This window comes from Diabrotica virgifera, chromosome 6 (assembly GCF_917563875.1).
Source record: "Diabrotica virgifera virgifera chromosome 6, PGI_DIABVI_V3a".
In the NCBI taxonomy this organism is placed as follows: domain Eukaryota; kingdom Metazoa; phylum Arthropoda; class Insecta; order Coleoptera; family Chrysomelidae; genus Diabrotica; species Diabrotica virgifera.
In genome coordinates this window covers 27,066,666-27,093,781 of record NC_065448.1, presented here as the reverse complement: position 1 = coordinate 27,093,781, position 27,116 = coordinate 27,066,666, and the positions used below count along the sequence as shown (strand labels likewise).

Genomic DNA, 27,116 nt, shown 5'->3' with positions numbered 1-27,116 from the left:
TTTCCTCCAACACAAAATTGTTCTATATGGTCCACATATTGTTCAGTAAAAAGTTACACCAATTTGAGCGTTCGGTTTGGGAGGGAGATGGGGGAGAAGTCGGTAAATTAGTAGTTATTTTACGTTTTTCTTCAATATTTCTAAAACTATGCTTTAGCGTAAATTATGTTCTATACACAAATTTGCTACATGAAATTTAAAACAAAAAAGGTCCAATACATAATTGTTATAAAATCAACGGTTCCAGAGTTACGGAGGGTGAAAAGTGGAGGTTTACGATACTTTTTATATTTTTTGGGCAATTTATAATATTATTACCGATGAAAGAAATTTTTTTGTAAATAAAATTTGCTATTTCAGTGGCCGATGGTATGTTAGTGATAAGCCCTTGAAGAAACGTCAACGTCACCACCCAAAATCGTCATCAATTGTCCAAATAATATAAAAAGTATCGAAAACCTCCACTTTTCACCCTCCGTAACTCTGGAACCGTTGATTTTATAACAATTATGTATAGGAACTTTTTTGTTTTAAATTTTATGTAGAACATTTTTGTATAGAACATTGTTTACGCTAAATCATAGTTTTAGAACTATTGACGAAAAACGTAAAAAAACTAATAATTTACCGATTTCTCTCCCATCTTCCCCCCTCCCCAAACCGGACGCTCAAAATGATGTAACTTTTTACTGAACACTGTGTGAACTATATAGAACAATTTTTTGTAGGAGGAAAACTTTTACTCTGGATGTCTGGGTTAGGCGTTTTTTTGGACCAATTACACTATACTACCTCCGTAACTTTGGAACCGTTCATTTTAGAAGGATTATGCATAGGACCTTTTTTATTTCAAATTTAATGTAGAACATTTTTGTATAGAGGGTTGTTCATGCTAAACCGCACAGTTTTAGAAATATTGACGAAAAACATAAAAAACTACGAATTTACCGATTTCTCCCCCCTCCCCCCCCCCCAAACCCGACGCTCAAAATGGTGTGACTTTTTTCTGAACATTATGTGGACCATATAGAACAATTTGGTGTTGGAAGAAAACTTTCACTTTGGATGTATGGGTTATGCAATTATTTGGATCAATTTTATCATACTATTCCAAGCGATTTTACAGTGATTTGGAATTTATTTGAAGTTTGCATTTTTTATCGTAAAGTATCAATGGAAAAAATAATGGTTTAATAGAAGGGACTCAAAAATGTGATTATTAGGCATTATAACAAGTTTCTTTATTTAACACATGGTTTTGATCAAATTTTAGGGTAGAAAACTTGTAGAATAATGTTTTTTACATTTACCTCCATTCCCAAAATACATGGTTTTCTATTTGAGTGAAAATTTACCAAGAGATAGTCAAAACACAGGACTTTAAGTTGTTAAAAGAATTTGTATAGTTTTACAATACAAGAAAAGTTACATGCACTAATATCAGAGTCAAAATTATATAGTCCAGTCGGGTTAGCATTTGATCTTGCATGCCGAGCTACCCAAGCAAGATTCTATTTTTCTAAGCTTTAGGAGGTCAACAGTAGTGTAAATTTAAAATCTCGAATGAATTCTGCTGTTGCATTAGCCGCCATCTTGATTTTAAAGGAAAACCGTTTTTGCTCAATATCTCCGCCATTTTTAACTTTCCGACAAAAAGTGTAGGGACTGAAATTGTTGAAAATATGATTTCCTATAAATAATTTCTTTTATTATACATTTTTTTGTGCCGTCGATATTTTCCGAGTTATGGGGGAAAATGGTAACAATTAGAGCATAATTATTGAATTATCTTGTTTATTGTTAGTTTTATAACAAAAATGTACCTATACAAAAATGAACAGAATTAAATTTTATACAATTTTAATATCTTTCATTTTTTTTTGCTAAAATCAATATTTCAGGTAGTACGTATGCGGTAAAGGCGCGAGCATAAGATCTGATTGGTTTGATAGCAGTGGTTTTTGTTCAATATCTCCGCCATTTTCAACTTTTCGACAAAAATTTTAGGAACTGAAATTGTTTCAAGTAAATAGTGTGTACAATAATTATTACAATTTTTTTAACCATTTTATTCGTACGGTCGATATTTTCCGAGTTAATTGTACTTAAAGTAGACGCCTATATTTTTGACTCTGATATTATTCCACGCGTTTTTTTATATTGTAAAACTATAAAAAAAAAATTAACCATTTAAAGTCCTGTGTTATGGCTATCTGTGGGCAAATTTTTAGTCAAATCGAAGAACATGTTTTTTAGGAATGGAGCAAAATATAAAAAACGGTGTTTTAATGTTTTCTATACAAAAATAAAATTTTTAATCAAAATAACTTATTATAATGCGTTATAATGATATTTTTGTGTCCCTACTGTTAAAACATTATTTTTTCCATTGATTTCCATTGATATATTACGAAAAAAATGGAAATTTGTTTAAATAAATACCAAATCACTATAAAATTTTCGTGGACCCCCACTTACAACTTGTGAACCCCCATTTTTATTTCACGCCAACGTAGACCCCCGTTGAGTCCCTCGTGGACCCCTGGGGGTCCACCTGGACCACTTTGGGAATCACTGATTTAGTTAGGGAGGAATACGGCCCAGCCCCAACTTCAAAAAGACAAAATGGATGCTGATAAGCAAAAAGCAACAACCTGCTCGACAGTTACGGATAAACAACATACTAGTTGACCATGTAGAATCATATGTATTATGTATACTTTGGCACCAACGTAAATGCAAAATGGGAACAGGGCACAGAAATTAAGGCGACAATAGAACGAGCTAGAGCAGCATTTAACAATATGAAAAAGCCCCTCATATGCAAGGATTTGTCCCTTCCCCCAAAACTAGGTCTAGTTAAATGCTACATTTTTTCGATCTTACTATATGATGCGGAGGTCTAGCCGCTGACAGAGACGCTCACGAAAAACTAGAAGCAATCGAAATATGAACATTTCATACTTTCTGTCGGGTGTACTGACAAGGAATAGGCATGAAAAAAATTAATGCGGCCAACATACAAGAGAGAGGTCCTAGAGAGAGACAGAGAATGGCCGGAAAAATTTGACAGGCCGTGTAATTTGAGTTGACTAAATAGTGGCCCAAATAAACTTAAATCGGGGAAATGGACCTCATATTTTTTTAACTTGGTATCAGGGCTGATAGGCAGTATTTAAAAAAGAATGTGTGTGTACTTTGTACGCACGTAAGAAGTTATACTTCTATTATATAATTTCAAAGAAATAAATATACTTAACAGGTTATTTGTATTTTATTTAAATATTAAACTAACTTTCTTACCTACCACGCAAAAAAAAATAATGTGTGTGTACTTTGTACGCACGTAAGAAGTTATACTTCTAAATATGATTTCAATGAAATAAATATACTTTCGGACAGTTTATTTGTATTTTATTTAAAGATTAAATTAATTTTTACTTACTACTTTCCAAAAATTTTTATTAAAACAATACCAAAAATTAAAAAAAGATTAGAAAACACCAGGATTTGAACCGGGGACCTCTTGATCTCCAGCCCAACGCTCTACCGCTGAGCTATATCCTTTTGTTTATATGGGCTACAAGATTTCTCAGACATAGTGACAAACATACGAAGTGAATTATAAAATAATGTAAATATTACTTATTATCTTATTCCCGAGGTAGACAAGTCCAAATACACAAAAATTATAATAATACAGAGTTATTTATGATATAAATGTTAAAAGCACAATTTTAAGGCACGTATATGAAAGATTCGCTCGCTCATTCTGCAATTCACATGAGTGCCTTAAAAATGTACTTTTTAACACCTATATCATACAATATTTTTTCTACAAACGTCTTATATATCAAAAATTATAATTTATTCATTCTCAATTACAGGACAATACCTAAAAAACTTTTACTTGAACTTGACTGACATTCCATTTTTATATTTTTCTTGACATTACATCAAAATTGCCTATACTATCAATACGTAAATCATAACAACTATAGAATAACATCTACTTTTATTTTTGTATATTCTAACAAATTTTAATAGTTTTTTTCTACAAACGTGTTAAAAATGCAATAATACAGTTTAAATTAAATTTTAAAAAACCTTTTAAACCACCTTTTTCAAATTGCGCAAGTTGTATTATTAATATTATAGGTCTGGATCCCGCGTATGAAAAAAAAGTTGATTAATAGCACAATGATTAATCACAAAACGTCATCTTTAAAGAGCTCTAGATCCCTTAATAATCCTCCCTTAATAACTTCCCATCCATCACAACTTCTACAGAAATTTGCCTCATCAACAACGGGAAAGACAAATCCCAGATCAAGCCACTCAGGATAATATTCAGGAAGAACCCGACGAACCAGATAACTGCAATGAAAGCGATGATGACTAGTTAAGTTTATTTTTACTGTGTTTCCTACTTTTTTCATATTATATACCAATTTTTAACTTTTTCACAAAAATTCTGTGTTTTGTTAATTAAATTGAATTTAAAAGAATAAAGATACAAGTACAGTCCAAGTATTACAATTGGAAGACAATGGGTATAAGTGCTGTTTCTTATTTAAAAATAGGTTATAAAATGCCAAGTTTCTTTAATCTGATATATGTAATTGTACTATTACAAAAAAGTTTTTAAAGTAAAAAAGACCAGCCAATCACTAACTATTTTGAAAGACAAGCGACAGAATTTAGAAAAGATGTTAAACTTCAAACTTAATTTTCTCAAAAGTACCAAAAATGCACTTGTATCCCTTGGCTTCTAAACGCCTTATTTACTGTGTGTTTACTTTCAAATTAGATATAGGAGTACACCCAATTACATGGCAACACTGCTCCCCGCTTCCCAAATCCAAGTCGCACGGATTTATTCAGTCATCCGTCGATTCTACAGTGACAATGCAATTCATTCTCAGAAGCAATGTTGCCGATTTTAACGTTTACTTCAGTCGCTTATCCCTAATCGAAAACTAAATGTATGGTATGGAATGGACAGAACGAGAATACATACAAGGACAATAATCACCGAAGGAAAAATATACAAATTTGAAGAAGTAGAAAGATTTCAGCACCTACTAGCAACAATTACCAGGAAACCTCATAAAATTTTATTTTTTCTACAACCAAATAATATTTTATCTACAAGCAGTAGATATAGACGATATACACCTAGTATAAGAATAATTAATAAGTATTAATAACATCCAAATACCTGGGATCAATTCTTCTGATAAGTTCTTGTTAAAATTCTCACTGTCGCCATCTTTATTTCCCTCAAACGTACATTCTAGATCATTTAATAACTGTTTATCTTCATTATCGTCACTTTCAGGTCCAATATCTTCATCATTAATTTCTATAGTTTCATTTATTATGACATCTTCTGATTTACTACCTTTCTTACTATTACTAGATTCTTTATCATTAATGTCTACACTTTCTTTTGTTACAGCATCTTCTGATTTACTATCCTTCTTACTATTACTAGATTCTTCTTCATTAATTCCTATACTTTCATTTGTTACGACATCTTCTGATTTACCATCCTTCTTACTATTAGTAGATTCTTCATCATTAGTTTCTGATCTTTCATTTGTTATGACATCTTCTGAGGTACCACCCTTCTTACTATTAGTATCTTCATAATTGATTTCTATATTTTCATTTATTATGACATCTTCTGAGGTACCACCCTTTTTACTATTAGTAGATTCTTCATCATTAATTTCTATACTTTCATTTATTGTGACATCTTCTGAGTTACCACCCTTCTTACTCTTAGTACAGTCTTCATCATTAAGTTCTATACTTTCATTTGTTATGGCATCTTCTGTGGTACCACCCTTCTTACTATTAGTAGATTCTTCATAATTAATTTCGATACTTTCATTTAATGTGACAGCTTCTTTCTTACTACTAGTAGATTCTTCATCTTCATCATTAATTTCTATACTTTCTGTTTTACTATCCTTCTTACTATTAAAAGATTTTATCTTTGAATGTATTAAGATTTCTCTAAGTTTCCCCTTAGCAGGTTTTTTCTCTTTTATACCATGATTACCACCATTACTTTGCAGTTTTGGTGGTGGAGACTCTATTTCATCGTCACAGATAACTACAGGATCTGGGATTCTTTTGTGCAGGGGGTTCTTAACTTTTTTCCTTTTCTTGCGGTTAACGGGAGTTAGCTGTAATTAAAAAAAATCACTTAAGCAATTAAAATATTAACTTAGAAATAACATGAACAAAAAATTTAAAGACAGATCAAAAACACATCAATAATAATTTATGTGTTCAATCACAAATTAACCCCTTAATTTGTAATCTCACATTAATTTTAACTTCATAGTTTCATTGTGTAGAATAGCAATATCTATAATACGTATAGTTTAATTATGAGTTTATTTAACTTCCTATAGAATTGAATCAATTGCTAAATTCTGTTGCAATAATTTCGTAGTTCAAAGTATGTAGATAGATAGATAGATAGATAAATTTATTGATCTTTTTGTATCATTTACATGACATAAGACAAGTCACAAACATGGTATACTTATAGTACAATAAGTAGGTTATTAAAAAATACTACACTAAAGTAAACTAAAGTTATCTTATTAAAAACATTAATGGTAACAAACATTTAGTAGAGAAGAAGATTACGAGACTGATAAAATATTGTTAAAAGTATAAAAATATCGGAATCAGTTGCTAGCTATTGTTCCAGCCAATAAATTCGTCTAGAGAATAAAAACAATGTTCAGTTAAAAACAACTTTAACCTGGTTTTGAACTTGTTAAAATGCAATATTTCTTTTATTGAATTTGGTAGCAAATTAAAAAATTGTCCTCCGGCATACATTGGAGACTTTTTTAGTTGAAATCGGTTGAATTTGTTTAGGTGGATATCACCTTTATTTCTCGTGTGGTAATTATGGACATCACTATTTATTTGAAACTTATTCTTATTAAGAAAAGTGTAGGTTAATAGTTTGAAAAGATAGATGCATGTGCAGGTCATAATATTATTCTTTTTAAATGTATCTCTACAAGATTCGTTGTAATCTAAGTTAAAAATTAGGCGAATGAATCGCTTTTGAAGGACGAATATTCGCCCAATTTCCGTAGCTCTGCCCCACACAATTATATTGCAGCTGATGGCGGAGTATACAAATGCATAGTACAAGTTAAGTAGGTAAGATTGATAAAAATTTGATTTCAAACTATTGAAAGCAAAGTAGAGTTTATTTAGTTTTTTACAGAGAGAGTCAATTTGATGATTAAAATTTAATTTGGAATCTAATTCCATTCCAAGGAATTTAGTGTGTTCGACAGTCTCAAATTTGCAATTATTTAATGTTAAGGTTATATTGTCACCTTCCTTAGGTGGAGATGTGAATTGGATAAAAATGGTCTTATTTTCATTGATAAGAAGGTGATTTATTTGACACCAATGAATGAATTCATTCATGGTTATTTGTATTTTCTTATGCAACTCGTCTAAACCATTAGCTACAATTACAATTATTGTGTCGTCTGCATATATAAAAACACGTCCATTTTTTATACTTAAAGGTAGGTCATTTATGTAGAGGAGAAATAAAAGTGGTCCTAATACTCCACCTTGCGGAGTTCCAATAGGAGTACTAAACTCATCAGACAACTCATCATCAACCTGCACCTTGAGTGTTTTGCCAGACATATATGAGTTAATCCAAGATTGAATTGGACCTCGAATACCCATTGCTTCAAGTTTTATTGATAAGTAGTTATGGTTAATCGTGTCAAATGCACGGGTTAGGTCGAAAAATATGCCCACTAAGTAGTTGTTCTGATCAATATTTTCATGGACATATTGTACAAGCTCTATTGAAGCAGTTTTTGGATTGAATAGTTCTAGCGAAAACCATGTTGGGATTGAGTAATTATTTTATTGTGGTCTAAGTATTCAATTAACTGTTTGTACACTACCAATTCAATAATTTTAGAGAAACAGCTAAGTATACATATCATTCTGTAATTCTCGACACATTGTGGATCATCTTTTTTAAATAAAGGAATGGTTCTATTTACTTTTAATGTTGTTCTGAAGCTATTTTCTTGTGGCATTTTTACAATTTTAACTATTTAGAATGGGAAATAAGCCACAATATTATTAAAAAATGATTTTTATTAACGTTTCGACGCCCAAATCGGGTGCCGAATTTTGACAACGGCACCCGATTTGGGCGTCGAAACGTTAATAAAAATCATTTTTTAATAATATTGTGGCTTATTTCCCATTCTAAATAGTTAAAATTATTTACTTTTAGTTTTTTTGGGAACTTACCTTGAGTAACAAATAAATTGGTAATGTGAGATAGTTGGACAGAAATTATTTCTACACATTCTTTCAATACAACAGCCAGTATTTCATCAATACCAGCAGAGTATTTCTTTTTAAGTGTTAGAATTATCTGCTGAATACCATCTTGAGTGACTGGTGCAAAAAACATTGAATTCAGACCTCGTATCTTATTTGATGTGCAAGAATTAAGGGGTAGATTTAAGCTGTCGATCTTATCAGAAACAAAATTTGCGAAATAGTGACCGAATGTGTTTGCGACCTCTTGTTTCTCAGTTATGGTCGACCCATTATTTAACAATATAATTTCTTTTTTTTTTTGTTTCCCTCTATACAGTTTTGAGTTAACCATATTCCATAGAGACTTAGCTTTATTATTCGAGTTGTTAATTATTATATTAGAACGGTATAATTTTTTCTCGTTGCAGATTTTTATATCGATTGATTTTTTTTTGTTTTTTATAATATTCTGTTAAGGAGGGATCATTAGCTTTTTGTTTTAGCCAATTCAGGTCTTTTAATTGTTCAAGTTCATAGTGTAATTGACTAGAGAAGGGTATTTTATTTCCGTGTTTGGCGTGTTGTACCATATTTTGTTTCGGAAACGCTACCTCAAAGCACCACTGAAAATGTGACATGAAATCATCAAACACACTATCAATGTCCTTCAATTTTACGTCTTCAATTGGAATTGTTTTTCCGTATAAGGTTTTAAATTCTAATAACGAGTTTTTATTAAATTTCCTTATTATTGTGTTTTTATATGACTTTTGCTTAATTGGGATTTGTAAAGACCATGATAGGATTTGCGCTCGGTGATCCGATGTACCTAGGCAGATTACCCTAGAGGTATGATTCTCGATGTTACTGACAACATAGTCAAGACCACTTGATGTTAGTTTGTCACGGTATATTGCAGTACGTGTTGGTTCGCTATATGATAATTTCAAATTAAACATTTGAAATATGTCAAATAGCTGTTTTTTATAGTAACAATTTCCCGTAAAATCAATCTTAAAATCTCCACTAAGGATAATGAATTTGTACTTAGCTGTAATGTAAGTTAAAATAACTGTTAGCTTATCAAGAAAGATCTGTGAATGCGACTTTGTAGAAGAGCTACGGTACAGGGTTATAATACACATATTTTTGTTAACTTCAATTGCCGAGCACTCAAAATGAAGCTCTAATGATGAGTTAACGAGATGACTTATATTATTACATGAATCAAAAAGTTCTGATTTTACAAATATAGCTGTGCCACCATGTATTAGATTGCTACGTGTATAACTAGAAGCTAGTTTATAATTTGCAATTTTAGAAGCTTTTAATTTGTCTTCACACATCCAGTGCTCAGATATACATATAAATGTTGGTTGATTCAGGTCGCAGTATAATTCTAAAATATTGATCTTATTGGCTAGACTTTGGATATTTATATGAAGCAAATGATACTTATCAGTTTCGCTTTCATTTAGGGTACCGTCCGAGTTATTGGTGAGGCTGGTTTCTGAAAATTTCCATTCAACTGATCTGAAAAGTTTCCCCTTGGTTGAGGTTGAGGATGTTCCAGGAACCGTTGACCTTGCCTGAAGTTGAATCGACTAAAATATACGTTTTTCGGCCAGAAATTTTTTTCGTACTTTTTTTTTGTAGAGAGGGATCGACTCCTATCATGAAGGCTTGGCTATTGGATCGGACAAAGTATTGTGACATTATTTATGATGCTGCTCACAACCCGGCCTATTTATTTCCGAAGCTTCTCGGCGTTACGAGAAAAGGCCAGACCTTACCAGGGCGTTCGAGGCGAGCGCTGCCGAAGTATATATAAAGAACTGAAATTCGTCCGCAGGCCATATCATACCAAAATTCCAATACGGATTCCAGTCAGGTAAATCTACTAAACATGCATTAATAGATTTCACTACCAAAGTTACTCAAACCATCAACGATGGTTCATTCGCCATAGCCACATTTCTGGATGTGCAGAAGGCTTTCGACCAGGTCTGGCACGACAGGCTTGTTCGGAAACTTCTGGACATCGGGCTACCATTGCAATTTACCAAAATTGTACACTCCTACCTCCACAACCGTACTGTCAGAGTTAAAATAGGCGATCAAAAGTCCACCCCCTTCACTCCACAAGCTGGAGTTCCCCAGGGTTCAGTCCTAGCACCGCTGTTGTACATCATCTACAACAGCGACATCACTAACCAAAATATCCCAGGTACTCGGCTGTTTCTCTATGCAGACGACACGACTCTGCTCTCAACAACCTCTCGATACAACCCAAGACTCCTCTTCAGAAGAGCCCAGGCTCTGTTGGACGGCGTCGGCGAATGGTGTTGTAAGTGGAGAGTCACGCTGAACGCGAACAAAACATCAACAATTGTGTTTCGCGCCCCTTCTGTGTCAAATAGAATCATAGCCAATGAAGACGACCAATATCCACTGAGACTGTTGGGAGAAAGGCTTGTTGTTAGCCCGACTGCGAACTATTTGGGAGTACTGTTCACCAGGACTCTCAACTGGAACGCAGATCTAAAGGCAACTTTAGATAGGGTAAGGAACAGGGCCAGACTTCTCAACGCTCTCTCGGGAAAAATTGGCAAGACACACAAGAAGACTCTCATTCACACTTACAAGACCTTTATTCGACCCGTCATGGAGTACAAATCGTGTATCTACTCTCTCTGTTCAAGACAAAAACAAGAGTGGTTGTTGAGGACAGAACGAAGAATCTTGCGTAGATGCAACTATGAGCACTGGCGATATCCCTCAAACGAAATCCATAACATCTCGAACACCCCCAAAATCACCGAGAGAATAAACTCTCTGAACAGAAACTTCACAATCAAAGTAATCAACGGCCCCCCTTCCGACACACAAGAATCTCTCAAATGTTTCTGTTCATCTTCCGGCCACGTACTCCACCGAAAGCCCAAACGCAAAAAGATTCATGTACCGTCCGCTCTAATGCAAACATGCATTGACGAACTCCCGGTGGAGTACGAAAACATCCTTGAGGCTACCCCGTTAGCCTACCGCACCCACCTCTAACATTTCCTCTTCCCTACCCCGAACAGGGAGAAGTTGGTTTTTTGCGGTTTCCCAACTTCATTGCACAATTATACCTGTTCGTCCCAAGAAAATAGCCGCAACTATTTTCTCCACTCGAACGCACACTGTCCACGCTGCGCTCAAAGCCACCTCCTGACCGCCGACGAGGGACGCAGGTTCGCCTGTCGTTGTACAATGGTTTCTAGGGAGACTGGTCGAGAGCAAAGCACGGACAGTACACGTAAATGTCTATGGAACCAACAACAATCCATCAAACTTTCTTCTCTATTGACTTCTTAGCCTTCTGGACACCACCGTCCGGCATAACCCAGGACCCAAGAACACCAGGACACGGCGCTTGCCCCAGTGTGTTTTTCGGACTGTTTGCTTTTGCCGCCAACACTACACATTCACCACAAACCCTGAAGAGGACAAAATCCTAAACGGGGAAGCACATTGCACGCATTTCTTCTAAGCATTTTCTAGACAAGCAAATCAAACAATGTGATGATGTCCGCAGGCCAGTCAGTTACTAATTTCGACGCGATATTATATTGTTACGTTTTTGTGAACGGGTTTGAAATGTATTTTTAAAGTAGATAAATAAATAATTTCAAATGAATTAAATAAGTTAGTATGTAAGTGTAAAATAAATTAGATATAGTGTTGTAAAATTAAGTGTTAAATTGTAAGTGTTATAAATTAAACAATTTCAAGTAAGTCTTTTATTTATTTAATAATAATTAAAAGTCAATTCGCGTAATAGTTCACAAATAAATAAATCAGTACAGTAATAACCCAACAGTATGTTGGAAGTTTCTTTACATAAGTATTTTGTTCGCCTGATTGTTTCGTAATATAGGCCTTTATATTGTCTTCTGTTACAGTATCAGGGACTCGTGACAAGAAAAGTCAAATTTTCTTCTCAGTTTTATCTATACCCTGGAAATTTTCATCCCCATCTCCACTGCCTATATTATGGTTACGGGTTTTCCTAGTTTTCCTTTTTACTGAGGTAAAACCTTCTGCTTCCGACGGGTGATGATTAGCTTCATTTATTTTTGATGTTGAAGGTTTCATTCCTGCCAGATTGTCATTGGTTAAGTTGATTACTTTATTTAATTTTTGTTCACTTTGTACTCTCATGATTTCAGCTGCTACCTGGTTAACCTGTATCATTGGATCACCCTGTAAATTAGGAGTTCCCATATGTGTTGGTGATGACAAATTGCCTTGATGTTTATTTTTGTTGATTTGGTTTTTTGTTACAGATAAGGTTTTTGTATCACTTACCTTATCTATTGGAAGCAAGTTTTTTGGTTGGTTGCTATTTTGATATGGTCTTGGTAGATTTTTATTAAATGATGAAATTTTATTTTCTAATGACGTTATTTTCTCGTTGAGTAAAAGGATTACCTGGCATTTATCGGATATTATAGTGTCTTTGTCTGTTATTATTTGTTTCAAGAGTTTGATTTCTTCTCTAAGGTAGGAGTCTTCATTTATGTCAATCTCGGCAGCTTGTTGAGATGGTTCATGTTTACAGTCTGTTTTTTTTTTAGTTCACTAGCTTGTTTTAAACATGCTGGGTGGAATATTTCACTGCACTTTATGCACGTCACTTTACTTATACTACACTATATATCTGTTATAGTCAAAGCCCGAATTTCAGGCACTCCTAGGTTTGACTAGGCAATCCTCAGGTCTGACTGACGGTCTTAGTCAAAGCCCGAAATAAATTACAGTTTCGGCCTTTGACTAGTCAAACCTAGGAGAGACTAAGTTGGTCAGGCAAAGGTCGAAATTTAATTTTATGAAATCGGGGTTTGACTAGTCAAACCCCGATCAGCTATTAAAATGTCGTAATTTGTTAGATTAGGCTTAATAAAACGTCATAAATTTAACGTTTATCGTAATTAAAATAAAAAAATTAGTATTTATTCTCACATGTTGAGGCATTATGGCATTTAGAGTTGCACAATAGGTTAGACCTTTTACACTTACATAATTTTGAAGAGCATTTCTTTTACAGTAGCATTTTATAAAGCCTTGTCCTCCAAATTTACAATCCTTTGTACTAATTTCTCTTAGAGACAGCTTAACGTCTGGAATATCTTCGAAATTAAGAAAATTCTCTTTGCATTCTCTTATTTGATTTCTTGGAAAAAGTGTGATTATTGTTTAGTATTTCGTACCAACTCTATATAGACCGTCAATTGTTTTATCTTGTATGATACCCAAAATATTTCGAGCAACTCCTTTGGCTCTATCAAAGCTGGGGATAGGTATTGTTACAGTTTTTGCGATCGAAATTGGAGGAAATTTTTTTTACTACTATGTACAGGTGCTACCTGATTACAAATTATGCACGTATGTGCGTCAGAGGTCTCTTTTTGGCAAATACAACAAACCACATCTGAAGAAGTAATCTAAATTGTTTGCAAAAGCTGTCTCTAAGAGAAATTAGCACAAAGGATTTTAAATTTGGAGGATAAGGCTTTATAAAATGCTACTGCAATAAGAAAAGCTCTTCAAAATTATGTAAGTGTAAAAGGTCTAACGTACTGTTCAACTCTAAATGTCAGAATGCCTCAATATGTGAGAATAAACACTATTTTTTTATTTTCATTACGAAAATATAAAAAAATAATAAAAAGTTAAAATTAAAAATGACGTTTTATTAAACCTAATCTAACAAATTACGACATTTCAATAGCTGATCGGGGTTTAACTAGTCAAACCCCGATTTCATAAAATTAAATTTCGACCTTTGCCTGATCAACTTAGTCTCTCCTAGGTTTGACTAGTCAAAGGCCGAAACTGTAATTTATTTCGGGCTTTGACTAAGACCGTCAGTCAGACCTGAGGATTGCCTAGTCAAACCTAGGAGTGCCTGAAATTCGGGCTTTGACTATTCGCGGTGTGCAAGTACTTGGAAAGGGAAACGAGAAACGACCCTGCGCGAGTTGCGGAGAAATATTGCAACTATCTTAAATAATTCATATTGTCAATTGAAATTGTCAAATTGACGTATATTTCATACCTTCTCTCAATGAAGCAGAAAAATTATATATTGCTCCACAATATTGATATGATATGCAATTATTATATAAAGGTAAATTTAATTAATTGTATTTTGCTTGCAGTACTGCATTTTAATAACTAATTTTATTTACTACATACAATTGTTGATGTTTTCATAACATAATCTGAATCTTATTTTTTCTTCTTATTATTTGTTTGGACTATGGCCTTGACAATTATCCAGTAACCAGGACTAATATAATTGGCCAATATAATTAAAAGTGCGAATAATAGTACAGAGCGTAGAAATAGGGGTCACTTTGCCGAACTTGCACGGTCCCAATAACATATCGAAAAGACAGTAAGCTTTTTAATGAATTTTAGTTTATTTGTATGGTTATAAATTAGGGGTCAAACTATGGTGAGTTTGGAGTCTAATTGGAATATTTACCTCACCAACTAGTACATAAGTTAGCCCCCTTTCATTGCTAGAGGTTTTATACATCCAAATTGTGTGCCTCAATTCTGGTAAAAACTATTATATAGTTAACACTATTCGGTGCCCATGACGCACGAGTAGCGTCACGAAGGTTTTATCAAAAGTACTGATGATGCATAAGTGGCGTCAGTAGTACTGTGTTACTAAATGGACAATTCAAGTACATGGTACCAGCCAAATAGCGCTTGTTCAAGATGAGCACTGAATGTGTTAAAGCTGTTCAACCACATTCAACAGTGTCTAATATCCTTATTCTTTGCAATAAGGGAAGCTCTTGAATTAGCATAGTGTATCATCAATTCAGGGGGAGGAAGCTTCCAAAGAAACACCAACCAAACGACATAGACATGATAAACTCAAACAATATAAAAGACATAAATAATAACTTATATGCATTAAGGAGGTAGGCACAAAATCTCGGTCCAATGATATTTAAATGCATTCATTTTTTTTTCGAACGTTGAGAAAACTAATAAGTATTTTTGAAAAATTTAAATGCAGAATGAAAGATTACATTATGACAGATTGCCGAAAGTCCCTGAAAACTTCTATAATGTTTATTTTAATAAGTTTAAGGGGTGAAAAAAAAGAGAAAATTTAACTTCAAATATTTCATTCAAAAGAAAATTTTTGTTTATTCTAAGGGACTTTCGGCCCTCAGTAATAATGTGATCTTTTATTCTAAGTTTATCTTTTTCAAAAATATTTATTAGTTTTCTCAGGATTTGAAAAAAATGAATGCATTTAAATAGCATTGAACCAAGATTTTGCGAGTACCGCTTTAAGAGCCCTTAATTTTCCTAAGGAGTGAGTTTATTGCATTAAACTTGTTTTTTTCTTAATACAATCTGTTACATCACAGTAACACTAAGCAGTTTTGTTAAATGAACAAATGTGAGAGGAGGTTTAGCCCAACGACTATGAACTCCTAGTAGGTTTATTACTAATAACTAAACTAAGTCACTTATTTTCACTTAAAACCTTTAAACACTTTAAAACACTTATGTTCTAAATGGCAAGTCAAGAGGAGTTCTAATATTCAGTCTATTTAGTTGTGTAGAGTTGTCCAATAAATTCACTGCTAATTCGTTGGGGTGCTTTTCCAGTCGTTTAAAATATTTATCACTGCATTTGATGATCATCTGCTTCACTGTCTCGATCTTCAAGTCCCTGTAAATGTCTACATTTGGAATGAACCATGATGCATTTGTGATAGCATGAAGAACCTTGGATTGAAATCGCTCCAGTATTGCTAGGTTGCTGTCTGCTGCAGTTCCCCATAGTTCCCCACAGTTCAATCCCGTATGTCCAGGTGGGCCGGATGATTGCTTTATACACTAATATTATGTTAGATAACGATAAGGTGGATTTTCGGCAGAGTAACCAGTAGTATTTTTTGAATTTTATTCCTAATTGCTTCCTCTTCATCCAGATGTGTGTTATCCATATTAGCCCCTTGTCAAGGTGTAATCCAAGATATTTTACAGTATAATTTTTAGGAATGTTCTTGTTATGCATTAGGATATTCGGTGTTTCTTCGTGACATTTAGTGAATACTACGTTAACTGATTTTGCTTCGTTGATCTTTATCTTAAATTTCTTAGCCCATATTTCAATTTGATGTATGTTTTGTTGCAATTAAACTTGTAAGTCTCTGGTTTAAGTTTTGTGTCAGCTAATATATTTTTATTTCAACAAAATGTTTTCTTTAATTTTGGACTTTGTTAAGTGAGGAAGGATTTGCCCATTTCCCCGCCCCTGTAGATATGTAACTACATCAATTAAGCTTTTAAAATACATAAGTATTTAACATGTATAATGTTTAGCCACATGTGCACCAGATTGGTGTACATAATGTTTTTACTATGGACTGTGAGTACCAATTTGGCCCATAGTATTATTGTGTTTAAATGTGGCCACAGTACATAGTCTGAGACAAAAGGAGTGAGTCAATGATTTGGGGCTAAACGTGTTAAAAATCCAGCAAATATTGGCATATATATACTCTTTTATTTTTTCCAATTCAAAGGTTTGTTCTTATTTCAGCTTTGAATTATCCAGGTACTTACCACTTCATAAACAGGTTTGGAAAAAATCGAGATTATAACAATGTACTTACTTCGATATCATCAGGTACAACATTCTCATCATCAGAACATAAACTAACAATTTCTGGTTGTTTGTGTTGTTCTGCAGAAACTTTGGTAATGGTAATGTTTGGTAAATTTGGAACTGGAGTAGGTTTTATTCTCTGAAAAAAAAAACAGTTAAAATTAATACTTTCTATAGAAAGTTACCATTTATTATACAGTGATGAGGGCACTAATAACCTGCAAAATAACGCAAAAGATGGAAAACATAATTCATTGTGAAGTAAAAAGAGATGAAAGTAGTAGAGGTGGAATTTATCGATATAAACATATAAATTAACTTTACATTACATAGTTTCCCACCTGGACATAACGGAGGAGAATGGCAACTGTCACTATGACAGGAGAATTTTATAAAGTATTCCTGTCACAGACGTCTAAAGGTGGGAAACTACGGAATGTAATGTAAATTTATATGTTTATATTGATAATTTCCACCTCTTCTAGTTTCATCTTTTTTATTTGACAATGTATTATGTTTTCTATCTTTTGCGTTATTTTGCCGGTTATTAGCACACTCATCAATGTATATATGAACACAAAATTCAATAGATTTAAAATGTATACAAGCCCGGAATGGGCCACCGGCCCGCGGACCGGTGCGCCTTTTGCTTTCGTTTATATTCCATTAAAAAATTAAATGCTGAATTTTTTTTTAAACTTTACACAAAGATTCGTTAAAGCAAAAATCAATTGGGCATAATGTGGTTGCAAAATACAACTCGTATCATGTATCAGATAATCAAATTCGACAAATTCTAGCATACATAGCTCGAAAATGGCATCCAGGGTTTTGTGTTAATAGCTTAGATGCGACACGTGGCACCCTCGATGCGCCTTTCGCCTGACTATATTATACCTACAAACTTGATTGTTGTGCTCCAGAATCATACGTAACAAAGCCAGTGGATTTCATAAAATACCCAGCACTTAGGGTATTAAGTTAATAGCTTTAGATACGAAGTGGGGCACACTCGAAAACCTTCGGGCGCCTTTTATAGGTATCAATATCTGCCGTTTCTGTTATAATATAAGAGTGTTACATCCCATAATTGGCTTAAAATATACGTTCAGATTTCTGTGCTCCCTAACTACATTATATTATATGTATACAGGATTGTTGCGCCCCATAGTCCTACATAACGAAGCCAGTTGATGCAATAAAATACAACTCGTATACTCGTATCAGGTATCAGATAATCAAAGAACAGCATAAATAGCTCGAAAATGACACCCAGAGTTTTGTGTTAATAGGTTAGATACGACGCGTGGTGCTCTCGAAGATCTTCGGGCGCTTTTTGGATCAAAACTGGATCAAGGATGTCTGAGGCATTTAAGGTCACAAAAGGATTGATGCAGAGTTGCAGTATTTCACCTACCATTTTCAAAATTTATCTGGAACAAGCACTCAAGCTGTGGAAATAAAATGTAATGGCATGGGAATCACTCTCAATGACGAAACAACATTATACACTTTATGTTTCGCTGATGACCAAATTCTGATTGCTCAGTACCATGACAACTTGAGTTACATGACGCGGAAGCTAATAGAAGAATATAACAAATGAGTCCTCACAGTCAACATTAAGAAAACTGAAGCCATGTGCATTGGAGGAGCAAAGCAGTCCATTACATTAGATGATGGGGTAGAAAAACACTGTGATGAAAAAAAATACCTGGGCATAAAAATTGACAGGGACAGAAACATTGAGGGTAGAAAAGCCATATCCATGATGAACGGCATTCTGTGGGACCAAACAATATCTAAAGCGACCAAACAGCTCATATACAATACCATACTTAAAAGTGTAATCACATATTGATGGCTTAGTGTGAAAACCTCGTATCTCATTAAATTACAATTTTACAGGAGAGGCAAAAAACTGATTTTCTGCATAATATAACCTAAAAACAAAAATTACCGTTACATATTTTTAATTCGAGTACATTGGGACAAATATCTGATATTGGCCTAGAGCTAAAAGTGTTAAATGTTGCTATTAAATTGGAAATACAAATATTAACTATGAAAAACACGTAAATATCCTTGCAGTATATAGAGCCTTTGCCCAAATAACTATGATATCCTCGTATATCTTGATATACGTGTTTTTCATCTTAAATGAAGTTGTGTTTATTATTATTTACGAGGTTTTCATTTTTCATAGCTTATTGCACACCTCCAAATACTAGGTTGATACAGTACAAATCTTTTGATTTAAGGTTCATAAAATGTTTCTGTATGCAGGACTACCTTTTACTGTTCACAAAAAGAACATTTCTCCAAGTCGAATCTCTCAAACAAATACTCCAAATTAAGTACCAAAGTCTTGGTTATAAATATATTATGTGGTATTCACACTAAATCACGAGAGTAATTGATATATGTGGTTTCTTTTTTCGGCTGTAGAAAATATTCTGGTGCATTTGGATTTTTTCTAACAGTTGTAAATCGTGAGATACAAGGTTTTCAAACTAAAACCACCAAAATGTCATTTTCGAAAAAAAATTAGATACGAGGTTTTCACACTAAGCCATCGATATAGAGAGAGAGAGAGAGAGAGAGAGAGAGAGAGAGAGAGAGAGAATATATGTTTATTGTCTAAGAAAAAATCTTGTTGACAAACACTGTTTAAGAGTTTTAAATAAATAAATTAAATTAAAATATGACTAAATATAAAATATAACACATAACACATTTACATTATATAACAACTACAAAATATGTAGTATTGTCAAAAATAAAAAACAAACAAACTACAAGCTGTAAAACTAAATCACAAACAATAATGACAAACAAATTGACAAAAAAAAAAAAGAAAAAAAAAATATACACAAGATCACAAATACATCAGCTCCAATGGTCCTCAAAAAATTCTGTCAGATCATAATAGGCCCTCTTAGCGAGCAGTCTATCTAATGAATTTCTAAACTTTCTAATAGTTTCCAAATTTTTTATTTCACTAGGTAGTTTATTAAAAATTTTGATGCCGTTAAAAATAAATGAGTCTTTGACTAGTGTGCTTCTAGGTGTAATCAAAGCTAAATTGCTAGCAAATCGTCCAGATCGATTATTATTTTCATATAGATGTTTATTCTTAAAAATAATGCTTGCCGTTTCCAAAATGAAAAGAGATACAAGTGTAAGGATACTGTGTTTAATAAATAAAGGTTTACACGTTTCTCTAGAATTTACCTGGCACAACAGGCGTACTGCCTTTTTTTGAAGCAAAAACACACTACTGAAAAGCTCCTGACTACACGCTCCCCAAAACTGAATTGCGAATCTAAGATGTGACTCTACTAGTGCAAAGTACACAGTTCTTGCTTGGGCAAAACCAAGCTCCCTTCTAGTCGACCGTATTGCATAGCATCCAGATGCAAGTTTTGAATTCAAGGCTTCGATATGCGATTTAAATTTAAGGTCAGGATCAATATTCAGGCCAAGAAACCTGACGGACAGCTGAGGTTCAAGTTCCAGATGTAATTCAGGCATAACATGTTTAAAACACAGAAGCTTGGTTTTAGAAGTGTTTAATGTCAAAAAGTTCGCCGTGCACCAATTTCCAATCATTAAGAGTTCCCTACCTACAGATTGGCGTAAGACATTCAAATCTTTAGCATGCCATATAAGAGTGGTATCATCTGCATAAAGGGTGAAATGAGCAGATACATCAAGGTAGGCTAAATCGTTTATATATACCAAAAACAGAACTGGTCCCAATACCGAGTCTTGGGGCACTCCCCAAGTTACATTCATCAAGTCAGAGTCACAACAGAGTCTGTTCTAACAAACTGACTCCTACCCGACAAATATGACTCCATCCAACTCAGTGACTTATCTTTAATTCCGTAGTGTTTAAGCTTCTGCAGCAGCAAACCATGATTGACACAGTCAAAAGCCTTCGTCAAATCACAGAACACTGCCGCAACCATCTCGCCTAAATTAATATTATTGTAAGCTATCTCTAAAAAACTGAAAATCACGTCGGTCGTGCCAGTGTTACCACGGAAACCAAACTGTTTCGGACTTAGTAGTTGGTTAACCTCTAAAAATTGTATTAATCTTGCTTTAACAATTTTCTCTATTATTTTTGCCAACGTAGGTATCAGAGAAATTGGCCTGTAATTGGAAGGGTTTATGTGATCTCCACCCTTGTGCAATGGAATTACAACATTTATCTTCAGGAAATCGGGAAATGTGCCAGCATTAAAACTATCATTAATTAAAATAGATAAAACATCCAAAGCAGAGTTTGGTAGATTATTGAAAACTCTTATAGAGATGTCATCATAACCCGAAGAGTTTTTGTTTCTGATTGATTTAAATATCTCTTTCAATTCCTCAACATTAGTATCATAAATTATGAAGGGACACATAACTTCTGTTTTCTTCAGATATGACAAAGGATCTGTACCATGTCTCAACTGTGCTGTTAAAGTTTCGGCTATGCTACAGTAAAATTCATTACAGTCATTTGGAAGTGGAGTGTGATGACTATTACCTGATCTGTGTTTACCCCTTAATTCATTTATTATAGACCAAGTTTCCCTAGTTACATTTGAGGAGTTTTCTATTCTATGCTTGTAGCAGTTTTCTTTTGCAGTTTTAATAACATTTCTGTATATCTTTTTATATTGATTATAATAGGTAACAAACCATTCATCTTGGTAATATTTTTTGATATAATGGAGCGATCTCATGGTTTTGCAGGAATTTTTAATGCCATTTGTAATCCAAGGTTTTCTATTTTTAATTTTAATCTTTTGTTTAGGAAAAGACCTTTCAAAAAAATTCACATATTGTATTATGAAATGATTTAAATGGCTCAGACGATTGTGATAGGAGAGAATACCAGTCAAGACTCTCGCACTTTAATCTAAATTTACCAAAGTTAGATTTACTATACAGGCGACCAATTTTAAATTTATTTACACTATCTTTACCTTTACTAAATTTCTTAATTTTGATAGAAGCAACAACTGCCTTATGGTCTGACAGATTGGGGTCAAATACAATACATTGAACATAATCCTTCTCAAAGTTAGAACAGAAATAATCTATTAGAGTTTGAGACAATTTAGTGACACATGTTGCTTCATTAACATGCATTTTTAAATTAAAACAAGTGAGTAAGTTTTTTATTTTCTTTACTTCATTGCAATCATAGTTCAGAAAGTCAATATTAAAATCACCCGTCAGGATTATTTGACTAAACTTTGGAATCCTCAACAACAAGTTCTCCAGCCCTTCCAAAAAAATCTGGACACTGGTTGTTGGAGATCTGTAGATGCAAATAATATAGATATCAAAATTTGTTATTTGTGCAACTGAAAATTCAAATTGTTTTTCTTCAATAAGATCCTCATAATTTATCTGAACAAAAGCCAGTTCTTGCAATAGAGAGTTGTGTACTAAAATAGCAGTACCCCCATGTATAAAGTTTGTTCTACAAAAATGTGAAATCATGGAATACTCGGGAATATACAAGTATTCATTTTCTTCTAGACAGTGTCCGTCAATAACAGAACACTGGGAAAGTCATTATATTCTAACATTAAAAATAAATCATCAATTTTATTTCTAGCTGACTGAGTTTTAGATAAGAGAAAAGTTAAATTAAAAGAAGATTCTGACTTGTCAGTTTCTAAGTCTGGTCCAAAATCCAAATCTTTTTCTGGTCTTGTAAAAGTGCAACAATTTTCACCAAGATCATCTAAAACAATTATGCTTTCTGAATTATGTTCATTGGGTGGTGTTGTATTTTTTAACTGAATAAATATCAAATTTTTATTATTTTTAAAATGTTTTATTTGATTCTCCAACAGGTATGAAATTCTATAGTTGCTCAGTCTATGCCCATATGAATTATTTACATTTAGGAATGAGATTGAGTGCTCATAATATGAATTAAAATCACTTAAGAAGTCACTTAATTTGTTATTAAATTTTGAAATATATTTGGCATTAGGATCATTTCCCGTAGGAACAGAGAGAAACATTATGTTCATGTTAGTACATTGTCTTAGTTTCATATTAACATGTTTTATACTAGGATTTCTATATGAAACAAAATCATTATAACCTGCTGAAATAATTACATAGTCATCAGAACTAAAGTTCTTTGTTAAACAGTCAATATTTTCAATGACCCCAGAAAGTGAAGCACCAGGCTTAATAATTGTTTGGATATTCACTTCTTCTTCTGGAAAACGACGCCTAAGTTCACCGCTCAAACCTCGTGTGGTCTCATCAGTAAGAAGTAGAATATATATGGCAATGAAGTTTGGCCAGTGAAACAAAGAACAGAGAGAATGTTACTAGTAACAGAAATGAACTTCTGGAGAAGAACAGCAGGTAAATCAAGAAGAGATCGGATACCAAATGAGAGAATACGAGAAATTATCAAACGTACAATAGTTGATGACATAAAAACAAAACAACTAATCTGCCGCACTAAGCGCAAAGGGGGTATCTGACATTTTTGGGCATATGGAGATGTTGATGTCTAGTGAATTATTGGATCTTCCTCTACATGTTACTAAAGCTTTTTAGCCATAAATATGAATAGTTTATTTATAAATCGCATATTTTGTTTGACGTATCTACAGTTTTAACCTATTTTACTAAGCATAATTGGGTGTAAACGACATATACTAAGATATAAAAGTAGTATCTTCACAGATACGGCCGTTTCCTTTAGTTTTTGTTAGATACTTCTTTATTGCCTTAGTATATCACTATTTACCACCTTTTGCCTCTAGTATGCTGGTAGGAACTACAATCTATTTACTAAGTATAATTGGGTGTAACCAACATATACTAAGATACAAAAGTAGTACCTTTACAGATACGGCTGTTTCGTTTAGTATGTCATTGTGCATTGTGGTTTGGTGAACTTCAGTTCAATTTATTAGTGATTAGTTTAAATTAATGTTATGAACATGAGTGGAAGCAGAGGCAAACTAATTATTGCTCAACTTGGCATAAAACTAGCTGAAGAGGGTAGTAATAAAAACAAGGTGAGTTCAGATTCAATAATTTGACCAACTATTAATTATTCACTGGCTAGGAATCACCATTTTTGGTTAGGTTTTTGTAAATAAGAGTATTTTATACCTATGTTTAGCGACAAGATACAATTACATACTAATAATTAACAATAACTTTTCTTTCTAAATAATTATACAATACTCATTTATAATTTACACTGTTCGGCTCGTAATCACATACAAAAGCATATTTTATCTTTTTGATTGCCGAAACATCTTTTAGTTTTATGTATATGAAACTAAATACCATTTTTTAAATACACCACCAGACCGGATGATACAGCAATAAATTTGATACCCTATACATGACAAAATAAATCTTTTATATTTTTGATGAGTTCCGTCTGGCTTTTAAAAATAATAAACAAATAAGCACGCTTTTATATTACTCAGTTATTTTACGTTTTATTTAAGGGGATCGGTACATAATTTCGGCTTCAATGCTATTTAAATGGGTTTTATTTTTTTCGAATTTGTATTTTATTTGTTTCCGTTGGACAATAATCAAGTTATCACAAGCATCTAATACAACCACGGAACACGTATGTCATAGTTCCCTTTGATCAGATAACGATACCTAACTCAATGTAAAACTAAAACTATATAAAACTATTATAGTACTATAATAGTATAGATAAATAGCTCTATACAAAACTTTACCCTTTCGATCGATGTAAGTTATGTTTTAAAGAGCCAGGGGTAGATAATATTAACTACGTATTCATTTTAATTATCCATAATAACAGTACAGGAGACCAGGTACTAATATTTACCAATTATTAGGCCTAGTATATGCCTAATTCTCAGGATAGAGCTAGATAATAACAAGGCATGACCTAGAATGGACTAGCCTACTCAATCATATCTAAATAATTATTTTGTTGTTAAACAGGGGAATGTTTTGACAACTGAAACAATTGATGATGACGTCAGGACAGAGAAGTTTAACCCGAATGAAACAGCAAATGAAAATGGAGCTGAAACTGACAAGGTGAGTCCAACTAGGTATTTGATCCATATGCCAATCCAGAATTTTACTTTTTATAGCTTTTTGTATAAGTTCGGTTACCGTTGATGTAAATATTAACACATTAAAATTAATTTTTCACTTTGTTTAACAGGACAGTGTTTTGAAAAGTGGCACAATTAATGATGACGGTGGGGTACAAGAGTTTAACTCGATTGAAGTCGCAAATGAAAGAAGCCATGATGAAGTTGAAATTGACAAGGTGAGAACATTTGTATATTTTACTGACATAAGTAGAGATTCAGAGTTTTAATTTTTAAAAGTTGAGTGGCCAATTATGCATAAAGCAGACTAGGCTCACTTAATTTATTAAAATAGGGCCTACCCAAGTATTGAACTAATTAATAATAGCTGGCCTACTTTTTGCTGTCTTAATAATATTAAAACAGCCTAATAATTTTTGAAGAATCACAAAAAACATCTCACTATGACTAATAAAAAGAAAGTTACTTATGACTCTTTATCACATGATAATAATATGGCCAATGGCTAATTGAAAATTAAGGTTAGATTAAGTTGTGATTACTTTATTTTAGGAAAATACATGGACAACTGCCACAGTCAATGATGAAGATAATATATTTCCTTTAAACACAAACATAATATCTGAAGCCATTTCTTTTGCTATGGATGATCCTGAGTTGGAAAAGCTTATAGAATCAAATTCCCACGTGTTCAATGAATATGTGGTAGTAGATGCAAAAATAATTGATGAAGACATTGAAGCTCCAGATACTGGCATTAGAGACGCGATCCTATTGGATAATGGTCAAGTAAATAATCATGAAAATGGTGAAAGAGTGGAACTTGAAGAGGTAACAATTAATGAACAAGGAGAGGAAGAAATTATGACAAATGCTGACTTAAATCTATATACCAAAAAGGGAAAGCTTAGAAAAAGGAAAACGTATCAACTTTCTGTACTTGAGAGGAAAAAAGCTAAAATGGCGGAGAAAGCGAATGCGCATTATGTGCAGGGTACTTGTGCATCGAGCAATTGTAAAATTAAATGTCCTTCCAAAATCTCAGAAGACAGACAAAAAAAAATCAATAACCAGTTCTGGGCCATTGAATGTGTTCAAGAAAGGAAGACATTTGTTTTGAATTCGTTCAATCAAATGGCTGTAAAAAGAAAAACAGGCGGACCTGATTCAAGGCGCCAGTGGACAAATGAGTATTTTTTAAAAACTGAAGATGGTACTAAGCTACAAGTCTGCAAGGAATTTTTCCTAAATACTCTGGGATATACGAAGAATAATGATAAAATACTTCAGAACATGTCTAAGCAAAAGAGCCAAATTTCTCCTGCCCCTGATAAACGAAAAGGGAGGGAACCTCCAAACAAAGTAAATCATGACCTGATAATAGAAGACATTAACTTGTATGAACCTACAATCTCCCATCATAGACGAGAGCATGCTCCAAATAGAAGATATTTACCAAGCGATTTAACTATCAAACAAATGCATGAAAACTTCCTAAAAAAGAACCCGAATACGACATGTTCATATGATCTCTACAGGAGTGAAGTTACCAAGCAAAATATTTCTTTTGTTAAACTTGGACACGAGGAGTGTGAGGTGTGTGAACATTTTAACTTGCACGGTCACTCTCAAAATGATTTGAAACTGGATACTTGTGAAACATGTGTACTTTGGAATACCCATATAACCAAGGCCAGCGCTGCCAGAGAAGAGTACCAAAAGGATGCCAACAAAGGCTCAAATGATGAATGTATAATCTATTCTATGGACATGGAGAAAGTTATCATGCTACCCAGATGCGAAATGTTCAAAAGTGTCATCTTTACAAAAAGACTGACAGTCTATAATGAAAGTTTTGTTCCGGTTGGAAAAAAAAAACTCATGGCCTAGTGTAGCCTGTTTATGGCATGATGCCATTAGAGGAAGAAACAAAGAAGAATTAATAAGTACTGTTCACAAATTCTTATCAA

General features: G+C 33.3%; 1 protein-coding gene across 1 annotated transcript in view; it reads right to left on the bottom strand.

Moving 5' to 3' along the window:
- Positions 1 to 27,116, bottom strand: part of LOC114333406 (uncharacterized) — a 45,825-nt gene that overhangs the window by 15,616 nt on the left and 3,093 nt on the right. The window contains exons 2-3 of the mRNA XM_028283271.2: positions 17,052 to 17,183; positions 5,222 to 6,197 (exon numbers count right to left, since the gene is read on the bottom strand). Coding sequence (XP_028139072.1) covers positions 5,222 to 6,197; positions 17,052 to 17,183 — 1,108 coding nt within the window. The remainder of the gene's footprint in view (positions 1 to 5,221; positions 6,198 to 17,051; positions 17,184 to 27,116) is intronic.